Source organism: Nerophis lumbriciformis, linkage group LG39 (assembly GCF_033978685.3).
Source record: "Nerophis lumbriciformis linkage group LG39, RoL_Nlum_v2.1, whole genome shotgun sequence".
Taxonomy (NCBI): domain Eukaryota; kingdom Metazoa; phylum Chordata; class Actinopteri; order Syngnathiformes; family Syngnathidae; genus Nerophis; species Nerophis lumbriciformis.
This window is the reverse complement of record NC_084586.2, coordinates 6,699,224-6,711,551: the sequence shown is the minus strand read 5'-3', so window position 1 is coordinate 6,711,551 and position 12,328 is coordinate 6,699,224. Positions and strand designations below refer to the sequence as shown.

The window sequence follows — 12,328 nt, the reverse complement described above, 5'->3', positions numbered from 1 at the left end:
GGCACTGCAGGCTCCAGTCCAGACAGAGATGCTGTTGGTCAGCAGGCTCTCTATAGTGCCTCTGTAGAATGTGGTGAGAACGGGGGGAGGGAGCTGTGCTCTTTTCATCCGACGCAAAAAGTGCATGCGCTGCTGAGCTCTTTTTACAAGAGATCAGGTTATATTGTCAGTTATCTGCACCCCCAGGAACTTGGTGCTGCTTACCATCTCCACCGCTGTGCCGTTGATAGCGAGTGGAGCATGGCTGGACTGGTGCTTCCTGAAGTCAACGATGATCTCCTTGGTCTTGTCGACGTTCAGGACCAGGTTGTTGGTTCTGCACCAGTCAACCAGATGTTTCACCTCCTCCCTGTAGTCCATGCCGTTGTTGTCACGGATGAGGCCCACTACTGTCGTGTCGTCCGCATATTTCACAATGTGATTAGTAGTGGACCTGGCGCAGCAGTCATGAGTCATCAACGTGAACAGCAGCGGACTCAGGACGCAGCCCTAGGGGGAGCCGGTGCTCAGGGAGATGGCACTGGAGGTATTGTTGCCCACTCTCACAGATTGGGGTCTGTCTGTGAGGAAGTCAAGCAGCCAGTTGCATAGGGGGGTACTGAATCCAAGGGAGGCCATTTTGCTCACCAAGTGCTGTGGGATGATGGTGTTGAACGCCGAGCTGAAGTCCAGAAACAACATCCGCACGTGTGTGCCCTTTCCTTCCAGATGTTCTAAGCTCAGGTGGAGTGCAGAGGAGATGGTGTCCTCTGTGGAGCGGTTAGGGCAATAAGCAAACTGGTATGGGTTGAATGTGGGGGGAAGTCTGGAGACAATATATTCCTTTACCAGCCTCTCGAAGCACTTCATTATGATGGGATGAGTGCAACGGGGCGGTAATCATTGAGGGGGGAGATTGTGGGGGTTTTTAGGCACTGGAATGATTGTGGCCGTCTTAAAACATGATGGTACCACAGCCTGGGTCAGCGAGATGTTGAAGATGTCTGTGAGAACCCCAGCCAGCTGGTCTGCACGTCCCTTAAGCACCCTGCCCGGAATGTCATCAGGTCCTGCTGCTTTCCGGGGGTTCACTCTCCTCAGGGTTTTCCGGACATCCGCTGTGTCCAGGTTGAGCGGCTGCTCATCAGGGCGAGGGATGGATTTCCTCGCCGGAGTGGTGTTAAGTGCATGAAACCTTGCAAAGTGGTTGTTTAGGTCATAAAGGAAGCTGATGCTGTTGTCACAGGGACAGGGGGCAGCTTTATAGTCCGTGATGACATGTATATAATATAACCCATGACCAAGACCCACTCGACATCCATTGCTTTCGGTCTCCCCTAGAGGGGGGGGTTACCCACATATGCGGTCCTCTCCAAGGTTTCTCATAGTCATTCACATCGACGTCCCACTGGGGTGAGTTTTTCCTTGCCCTTATGTGGGCTTTGTACCGAGGATGTCGTTGTGGCTTGTGCAGCCCTTTGAGACACTTGTGATTTAGGGCTATATAAATAAACATTGATTGATTGATTGATGATTGAAATAACATCCTGCAATTAAGGTAAAGTTAAAGTTAAAGTACCAATGATTGTCACACACACAGGTGTGGCGAAATTATTCTCTGCATTTGACCCATCACCCTTGATCACCCCTTGGGAGGTGAGGGGAGCAGTGGGCAGCATCATTTTTGGTGATTTAACCCCCAATTCCAACCCTTGATGCTGAGTGCCAAGCAGGGAGGTAATGGGTCCCATTTTTATAGTCTTTGGTATGATTTGGCCGGGGTTTGAACTCACAACCTACCGATCTCAGGGTGGACACTCAAATTAGATTTTGATATTATTTTTTTTTATCTCGATAGATTGTAAATTAACACCAATGAGTTGACTGATGAAAATGATCAAATAATTTATTCAGAAAGTATAAATAACGACAAATAAAGGTAGAATACTCTTAACCACAACATGTAAATGTAAAAAAACAAAAACAAAACAACAACATTATGATTTGTACATTTTCAGAATTTGCTTGTTCTATTTTTAAACAAAGAAAACAATCTGACGTTGTCTTTATTTTTATGTTATCGTGCCGTGATTTTGGAGAAAAAACCAAAACAGTTTGCCCCCACCCCTACCGCAACTATAAATAGTATCAATTGTCTATAGAGTTGTTATAAGTACACCTCTGCATAAATATTGTATCCTTATTAACATTAAAGAAGAAAGATCAACCTACAACAAAGAATAACTTTATTAAGATTGTTTTTTAGACTTAGACAAACATTATTGATCCACAAGGGACATTTTTCCACACAGTAGCTCAGTTACAAAGGATGGAAAGGGTAAGGATGGAAATGATAATGCAGGTATAAAGTAGACAAAAAATGTACCATAGTAGCAATTTAAAATGTAACATATGGGGTGGGGGTACTTGACACATGCTAACTGTTAGCATGCTAACTTCAATGTTAGCTATTTTTACAGGGTTATATAACTTGGTACTTGCCATATGCTAGCTGTTAGCATGCTAACTTTCTTAGCCAATTTTGCAGCCATGCACCTCAGTTAGATGACCTGGTACTGCATCATAAATGCTATAAATAAATAGCAATATAAATAAATAAATACTCACACGCGAATTGAAGGTATTTATTGAACAAATGGTCACTGAGTAGATGACAGACAAAAGGTTTGTAGCGTCGATTTCATGTTCAGAATTATTCATTCCACTAAATATGTACTTCCTAACAGGGTGTGTTCATAAAGGCAATAGAACAACCTTGTTGTTTGAACGGCCATGCGGAAAAAAGTGAGGTATTCTCAGCTTGCTTTAATGTCTACAACAGATTTACAAAATAAAAGGAAACATTTCACATATTTGCATTTTTTTTTTTTTTTAAACAAATGTAATAGAATAGCACCTGATACAGTACATGGTTGATTATCATAGAGAGAGAAACAGAGAGAAAAAAAGCCCAACAATGAAGAAAAAAAATAATAAAAAAATAAAAGCAAATTATTGTTATAACTTTGTTCTCTCTGGAGCACCAAATGTACACATAAAAATGATAAACTCCAAGACCAGTTGGGCAAACTGATGTATAAAGATATTGACGCGGTTTCTTGTTGCTCAGTTTGCAAATATTAAATAACATTAAAATAGCCAGAGGGGGGGGGGGTCCACTGTATAAGGTTTCACAATTATACACACTGGTGTCCAGTTCAAACAAATACATATTCTCATGACGCTGTGTCTCCAAAACATCCTAACTTGGGGCGCTTGTAAAAAAAAAAAAATACCCCCCCCCCAAAAAAAAGTACTTAAAACCCTGTGTTTTATACTGGATTTACAAAAGAAGACACTTTCATCCCTCACATAAAAGATTTCTGCAAATGCATTTTTAATAACCAATATAAAAAACATGACATGATCTTTATGGAAGCTATGGCAATATATATATATGCATATATATATTACTTTTTTTTTTTTTTAATAATACATTTTTAAATTAATCCAAGCGAGCCTGCACTATAAACATTCTATCAGAGTGGTGTAATTACAGCATTATGATTAGCACCTTAAATAGTTGAATTATTTAAGTTAAAGTTAAAGTACCAATGATTGTCACGTCGGCCACAGGGCTGATTTTAGCTCGGGCTCTGGTATCCTTCGCTGATTTCGACGCTCCATCCTCAGCATGGTGAAAGGGTGGCAGACATCCCCCCCAAAAACGATTAAAAAAAAGCTGGTCGAGAGCTAGATTTTTGAATTTGCTATGTGTTTTCCCATCAGTGGCATCTGGTTAAAAATGCATCTATAATACGCTTATTCTACTGCATGGCATGTCACAGAGTTTCATGATGGGTGCTAGTTAATAGGGGTGTGGATATTTGGGTACCTAACGATTCGATTCAGAATCGATTCTTGATTTAACTCGCAATATATTATGTGGTCAAATAAATTATAATGAAACTATTTCAAAACAGGTTACAGTTAAATAAGCACCTTCTGGTTGCACGGAGAAGGCCTGAAAACATATATTTTTTAAATTGAGTCTTATAAAAAATTAAAAATAAAGTTTATAAATCGATTTTTTTAAAATTATGAATAAGTATCACGATTTGGATGTGAATGTATTCCTTTTTGCACCCCGAGTAGTTAATGATGACGCTTCTCTCCCTACTGGAGCACTAATAAATACAGATGCTTCTGATCAGATTGAATAATAATAATAATACAATAAAACATGTGAGTAAAATCCAAAGGAGATCAGCACCAAAGGCAAATAAAAAATTTACTTTAAGTGTAGACTTATCTTCTCATTTTCTATTGCACTTGAAGATGATTTCTTTACATGGATAATAAGCATACTTATTATGTACATTTAACTGGTTTCCATTATTATTACCGTACTATATTTTAGAATGTATTTCCTGCTATTTTGCCAAAATAAAATACATCACATGGTATACAGACCGTATACAAAAATAAGTTCTTATGAGAACGTCCTTCTTCGCTGGTCAATGTTCCACAGCTGGGAGAAGCAATTGGCCTGTTGGAGGAATTTAGTGCAAGAACTCCCCCTGCTCCTCCTCTGCTCGCCAGTCTCCCGCTGGCCGACACCCCCTCTCCTGTATCTGCAGTCCAATGAGAGGTTGGCACGAGCTGCTCGGAGGGCGGGGGTGTGGCTCGGGCGTGCGCCGTCGCAGGGCGGCGACCCACCCTCTTTTATTTTGAAGGACCGCAGCAGCGCCTTACAGGAAGCAGACGGGACCTATCTCCAGGTGGTAGTGTGAGCCGGGGGTGGTCTTGGGGAGGTTGATGATGTCCGTCACGGGGAGCAGGGACGGGTCCAAGGAGTGGAAGACAAAATGGGCCTGGTGCCAGCGGCCATCTTTCATCTGCCATCCAAACACATTCGGTGTCATTGTATGCGACCAAGGGCCTGATTTACTAAGATCCAAATGTGTGTGCAAAAAATAAAATAGCGTGTGATGTACTTAGACTGTGTGTGCAATTGAAAAGTGGTGTAAATGAGGATTTTACATGAGTACGGGCCTTTTACCACGGCGACAGGATCATTTTCTGCACATTCATGTTTTCATGCTCATACCTGTGTGTGATGTGTTGAACCCGCATCTATAATCTGTAACACCTTTTCTGAATCGCAATCTAGAAACATATGCACAGTTTGCACACTGAGGCTGTGGAACGCATCACGAGCGCATTTGTGCGCTTGCAATGACTCAAATGCAAAAAATGCGGAACATAAGACGTCTTTTCATGCATGGCGTAGAACACGGGTGTCCAGACTAAGCACCGCACTTTGCCCACGCCATGCCTCTTACTTAGTTTTAAATACCTGACAGCATAAATGCTACACCTCTGCATCACGATTTTGCACTTTGAAGTGTGCAATTTTTGTATAGGACCCAATGGCGCAAATAAACTACCACAAAAAGTCAACACAATCTGCTCAGTGAACTTTGTGTGTATTCATTTAAAATTACACCCATTTAAATCTCCTGCAATGCATGCTGGGTAAAATGCAAAACACTCTCTCCACACGTATCCATGTTTGGCGCATTTGAACAGTTTGATATTTCTGACTGTTGACGAAACTTTAAGAAGGTTGTCACAGAAGTAAACAAGGGAGGAGTTTCACATACTCTCAATATCCAATTATACAACTTTTTTTAACATTTTTATTATATATATATATATATGTATATATACAAACCCCGTTTCCATATGAGTTGGGAAATTGTGTTAGATGTAAATATAAACGGAATACAATGATTTGCGAATCATTTTCAACCCATATTCAGTTGAATATGCTACAAAGACAAGATATTTGATGTTCAAACTGATAAACATTTTTTTGTTGTTGCAAATAATCATTAACTTTAGAATTTGATGCCAGCAACACGTGACAAAGAAGTTGGGAAAGGTGGCAATAAATACTGATAAAGTTGAGGAATGCTCATCAAACACCTATTTGGAACATCCCACAGGTGTGCAAGCTAATTGGGAACAGGTGGGTGCCATGATTGGGCATAAAAGTAGATTCCATGAAATGCTCAGTCATTCACAAACAAGGATGGGGCGAGGGTCACCACTTTGTCAACAAATGCGTAAGCAAATTGTTGAACAGTTTAAGAAAAACCTTTCTCAACCAGCTATTGCAATGAATTTAGGGATTTCACCATCTACGATCCATAATATCATCAAAGGGTTCAGAGAATCTGGAGAAATCACTGCACGTAAGCAGCTAAACAATCGTGACTCATCATAGTAAACAACCAACCAATCATGGATGTTCTTATCGTGCAAGCACGTCTTGGAAGGAGGAAGGGGAGGGGTTTAGTAGCCCATGAGAGGGAGCGGGGAGTGGGGGAGAATCAAGGAACACAACAAATAAGCGGTGTTAGGTCATTTTAAAGTGAAATAAATTATATCGATATTAGGATATTTTCTTAATTCATATCTTGTTCATAAATATATCGATATATCTTACAAACTCGATATATCGCCCAGCCCTAATATATACACACACATATGTACACACATACAGTATATACATACTAGAGATGCGCGGATAGGCAAATATTTCATCCGCAACCGCATCAGAAAGTCGTCAACCATCCGCCATCCACCCGATGTAACGTTTGATCAGAACTGCATCCGCCCGCCATCCGCCCGGTATATCTAATATAGACAATGCAAGGCATTAGTGAGGCACCTGCCAACTACTCCGGTTTTCCCGTAATTCGTACGGTTTTCATCAACCTATTCCGGGTTACGGGTGCAGTGATAAAAAATACGGCTTTTCATTAATTTAAAAAAAAAAGGGTGAAAACTACGCGAATTGCACCTTGTGCAGACAAGATTGCACCTTGTGCAGACAAGATTTTTCGATCGGACACGGAGGAATTAGCGATGTAAAAGACCACTTTGGGACAAAAAAACACAAGTCTAATGCCGTTGCTAGCGATACAAGTGGAAAACTTTCAACGTTTTTCGTCGCCCAAACAGATTCTTTGGATGTGATAAATGCCGAAGTTTTATTTACGGAGGCAATAATTGAGCATGGACTTCCAATCGCACTGGCTGATCACATGGGACAGTTACACGTTTGTAATGCAACCTTTAAAAATCATTACGCGGTGATCGCGGTCCCAAAAATAAACTTTTCTTGCATGATAATGTCCAGAAAAATTCGCTTTATATTACTATAGAGTCCTTTTAACGAATGAGTTTGATGGTTTATCACAAACCTTAAATGAAAGAAGTCCTTTCTTCTCCTGCACCTGCATGCGCTTTGGCCTTGCCTCGTGTTTGGTGCGCAATCCTGTCGGCTGTATTTCACAGCACGACATACTGTTAAAAGTGTTTATACTATTTATGCTTTCAAGTCCAAGTTAAAGAAATCTTGTTAAATGTTGACAGCATAACTACCAAAATACAGAAATATGTCCTTAATATTTTTGCAGTGCTATTTCTGTTGAAAAGTTCAAATGATTACATTAGAGATGTGATGTGCCACTTTTCAAAGTGTCTGATGGCTTAAATTAATTTTCATTAATTTTTCATATTTTGAATTCTTTTGAAAGGCTTACAAAAAAACTACATTTGAATTGTAATTCCATGCTATTGACAGGACTATTAATTTTAATGAAGTTAGCTTACCATGTTTACAGTATGATAATTGTGATAGAAATGTGAATTTTAGGCACAGAATATTTTTTACAATTGAACAAGGCAGTAGATTATACAAGCTTGGACAGAAAGTTAATAATGACACCAATTTTTTTTTTTATGGAATTGTTTAGTACTGTTTTACCATTTGTTTACTGTAAAAAGTGTTTATACTGTTTATACTTTCAATTAACAAATTGAAGTCTTGTGAAAGGTTGACAGGATAACTGGCATTAACTGTCAAAATAATTTCAAACTATTGAAGTTAGCTTACAGAATAAACATGTCAATCAACCCATATGATTTTTGCTGTAATATTTTTGTTTTAAAAAAGTCACTGTGACTGATAGAAAAGTGATGGTTTTAGCAACATTTTAACCTGTCTGAATGCTAATAATCATTTTGCGTCGGGGGGCGAAGCCCTGAACCCTCCACCAGGACTTTGTCCTGGACCTACCGGGGCCTGCGGCCCTTGGACCCTGGCTACTAGGTTTTTCTGATTTCAAAAGTTGGCAGGTATGGTGAGGTTATAAAGCTTTTGCCTGTTAAAGAAAGGAGACTGATCCAATGCAGTACAGTCTTTCGCGTGCCACGCTGTCACGACCCAGACACACACCAGTGCGCAATCATATGGGAGCCGCGCTGAGCGCACTGCGCGCGGAGTGACCCCTGTTACGCGCCCCCGGCAACAGGGGTGGCGGGCAGGTAAGCTGCGCGGGCGGAGCGCGCGGAGTGACCCATGTTACGAGCCCCCGGCCACGGGGGTGGCGGGCAGGTAAGCTGCTTACCTGCTGCGCGTGACGCCGGCCGCGGCGAAGGCGGACGAGGCGGGGTGTCGGTGCGGTGGGCGCGGTAGTGACCCTGGACGTGCGTCGGGCCCTTCTCGCGGATCGCCTCAGCTACGGCTCCCGGTGGGGCCCTCTCGGGGGAAGGGGCCTCGGTCCCGGACCCCGGCGAGGCGTCCCTTCTCCGCTCCGTAAAAGTGTCCATCTCTTTTCTTTTTTTTTCTTCTGTTGTGGCATATGCAGCAGGTGCCTGCTCGTTTTTCGTATGTGGGTAACAACATATATATTTCCGAATTGGTTTAACTGCCACCCGCAAAAAAAAAAAAAAAAAAAAAAATATCTAATTGATCCGCCCGACCCGACCCGCACGCGGATAAAATCTTATTTTTTTAAATTTCATCCGCCCGATCCGCGGATAATCCGCGGACTCCGCGGTTGTGCCCGCAAACCGCGCATCTCTAATACATACATACATAAATGCATACAGACATACATACATACATACATACACACATGCATGCATGCATACATACATACATACATATATAGACACACACACACACACACACACACACACACACACACACACACACACACACACACACACACACACACACACACACACACACACACACACACACACACACACACACACACATTAATATATTCACATATATGTATAGGCTACATATGTGTAGCCTAAACAAAATCAAAACAAAACAAAACAACTATGACAGTTGGTATACTCCTGGTGTAGGAGATATATTTTATTTCCTAAAAAAAAAAACGAATGGCATTTAAAAAAAGGTCAGACAGCAAAACGCATCAATTAAATTATTTTTACTCAGCCCCTATAAATACTCCAGCAGCTATAAAATTCTAAAAGGAAATTGCTGAATTGACAAATATTTTTTATTTCTGACCGTCCAAATATGTTGAAACGTACACGTAGGACGGAGGATTCTCTGTCCTACCTGTCTGTACAGCGGAAACACCGATCCTGCAGCCATGTGTGGAACTGTCAGTTTGTACATCCTTCTGACACGTGCTTAATAAAACACAAAATAGTGCTCGCAAAACGGTGATGAGTGTTGATAAATCACATTGCGTGTGCTAAATAATTATATTCGCATTTTCTCCTCCCAGTATTGTGGGCGTTTTGATGATCAGCATATATTTTGCATATTCATGAAGACAGAGACGTGAAATGGATTGCTTGCCTTATTCTACTCACTTAACAGACGTAATCCGCTTTGCACACGTTTAGTAGATCAGCTTTGCATGAGCTATTAAGTTTGCACGTGTTTTAGTACACGCAAACCTATAGTAAATCAATGATTGAGACTGTGAACATAAAGACGTACCCAGCAAGAGTCCTCCACCACCTCGGGCTCCAGCTCTCCTCCTGCCTCAAACACCTCGCCGGTCCAGGCCTTGAATCGCACAGAAGTTTCCCGCGATGGTGTCAGATCTCGGTCCGATGTCCAGACGGAGACGTTGAGGCAGTGGATGGTGACATGCTGTACCGCCTCGGAGCTCAGCAGGTGCAGGAAGTTCATCTGGACCCGGCCAACGCTCACCGTGGGCTGCATGGCACACAAACTCGGGCGTTACATCACATACACATGAGTACTGAAGTATTTGATGTCTTGAGTACCTTGGCTACAGTTACGGGTTTCAGGCACGTCTGCCCACCACCCGTAAAGTTGCAGGACACTTCGATTGTATCGGACCAGCAACCAAGGTTAGGGTCAATCCAATAAGTGCCTGAAAAAAATCAAACAGTTACTTTGGCGGCCAAACACAAAAATATTTGACACTACCTCAGAGGGTTGTACGGTATACCGGTACTAGTATAGTATTGTGGTAATAAGGAATCAAAAACGGTACTATACTCTGTTTGAAAAGTACCGGTTCGCCATATATTTTTTTTACAGGCATGACAGCACGTCGTTGTCACGTCGTGACATTGCTGGTTTTAGAAGCAGAGGAGCATGTTCGGCAGTGCACAATCACGGAGTACTTACAAGCAGACACAGGAGTGCCCACACTTTTTCAGCAGGCAAGCTACTTTTCAAATGACCAAGTCGTGGTGATCTACCTCATCTTTATATAGTATATGTATATATATATATATATATATATATATATATATATATATATATATATATATATATATATATATATATATATATATATATATATATGTCTGAATAAGGTTATCCAAAAAATAGTGCTCGATACCGTAGTAGAGCGCAATATATGTACCGGTATGTGTGGGAAAAAAAATCACAAGACTATTTCATCTCTACAGGCCTGTTTCATGAGGGGGGTACCCTCAATCGTCAGGAGATTTTAATGGGAGCATTCGCATACCATGGTTTATATAGGGCACAGAGTGGGTGGGTACAGGCTGGCCTAGGGGCGTGGTGATTGGTTCATGTGTTACCTAGGAGGTGTTTCCGTCTATGGCGGCATGTTGTTACAATTTCGCTGCGCTTGTTGAGGGATGACAGGTCTGGACGGTAGATAATAAACAGTTTCTCTTTCAAGCATAGGTTGCATCTTTTATTACCACTATTGTAAGGTGTGCTGGATGCAAGAATTTGCCATGTTATTGAATATTCAACATTATGGTCTTTGAGGTCCCAAATGTGTTTGCTGAGTTCTGTGGTATTTCGCAGGTTTTTGTTCCTGAAAGAAGCCTTGTGGTTGTTCCATCTGGTTTTGAATTCACCCTCGGTTAATCCTACATATGTGTCGGATGTGTTAATGTCCTTGCGTATTACCTTAGATTGGTAGACAACTGATGTTTGTAAGCATCCCCCGTTGAGGGGGCAATCAGGTTTCTTTCGACAGTTACATGCTTTGTTGGTTTTGGAGTCGTTCTGACTGGGGGTCGACGGCTCATTTGCAATTGTTTTGTTGTGGTTTGAGATGATTTGTCGTATATTGTTCATGCAGCTGTAGCTCAATTTGATGTTGTTCTTGTTGAATACTTTTCTTAGGTTGTTGTCTTTGGGAAAGTGTTTGTCAATCAGGTTGAGGAATTTGTGTCCAATGTTCGTTGAGACATTTTTGCTGTATGGGGAGTTGTACCAGATGATGCCGTTTCGTTTTCTCTTCTTTTTTGGCTGGTTTCCTGGCGTGGGTTCATAGGTGAGGGTGAAATTGTATCCGCTTTCATCAAGGGCTTTTTGGTACGGGGGGGTTGCTTGGTCAAATTCAGCTTTGCTAGATGACAGCATCGATAGCCTTTTATTGATTCCGGTAGGTATTCTTTTCGTGGTGGTGGGTGGATGGTTGCTGTCATGGTGCACGTATTGGAGTGTTGTGTTGGGTTTCGTGAATGGTTGGTAGCTGTTATTTCTCAGGTTGAAAGTGACGTCAAGGAAGTTGACGGTTTGCTTGTTGGCTTCAATCGTGATCCGTAGGCCGTTCTCTTTGAAAATTTGGCATATGCGCTTCTTGGTATTCTCGCTGCTCCTTGGCGAGGCGCGACACACTGCCAGTCCGTCATCACGGTAAATACCAAGGTTCAGATTGAGGCTAGCGAGCTGGGAGAGGAGGAAACTCCCAACGAGTTCACACGTTTTTGCTCCGTCAAAACTTCCCATAGTGACGTCAAATGAGAACGGCCTACGGATCACGATTGAAGCCAACAAGCAAACCGTCAACTTCCTTGACGTCACTTTCAACCTGAGAAATAACAGCTACCAACCATTCACGAAACCCAACACAACACTCCAATACGTGCACCATGACAGCAACCATCCACCCACCACCACGAAAAGAATACCTACCGGAATCAATAAAAGGCTATCGATGCTGTCATCTAGCAAAGCTGAATTTGACCAAGCAACCCCCCC

At 41.9% G+C, this 12,328-nt stretch overlaps 1 protein-coding gene across 1 annotated transcript in view; it reads right to left on the bottom strand.

Annotated features, from left to right (window-relative positions):
- Positions 1-2,614: 2,614 nt before the first annotated feature.
- Positions 2,615-12,328, bottom strand: part of LOC133577650 (uncharacterized) — a 117,966-nt gene continuing 108,252 nt past the window's right edge. Inside the window, exons 59-61 of the mRNA XM_061931618.1 lie at positions 10,117-10,226; positions 9,824-10,045; positions 2,615-4,877 (exon numbers count right to left, since the gene is read on the bottom strand). Coding sequence (XP_061787602.1) covers positions 4,731-4,877; positions 9,824-10,045; positions 10,117-10,226 — 479 coding nt within the window. The 3' untranslated portion in view covers positions 2,615-4,730. The remainder of the gene's footprint in view (positions 4,878-9,823; positions 10,046-10,116; positions 10,227-12,328) is intronic.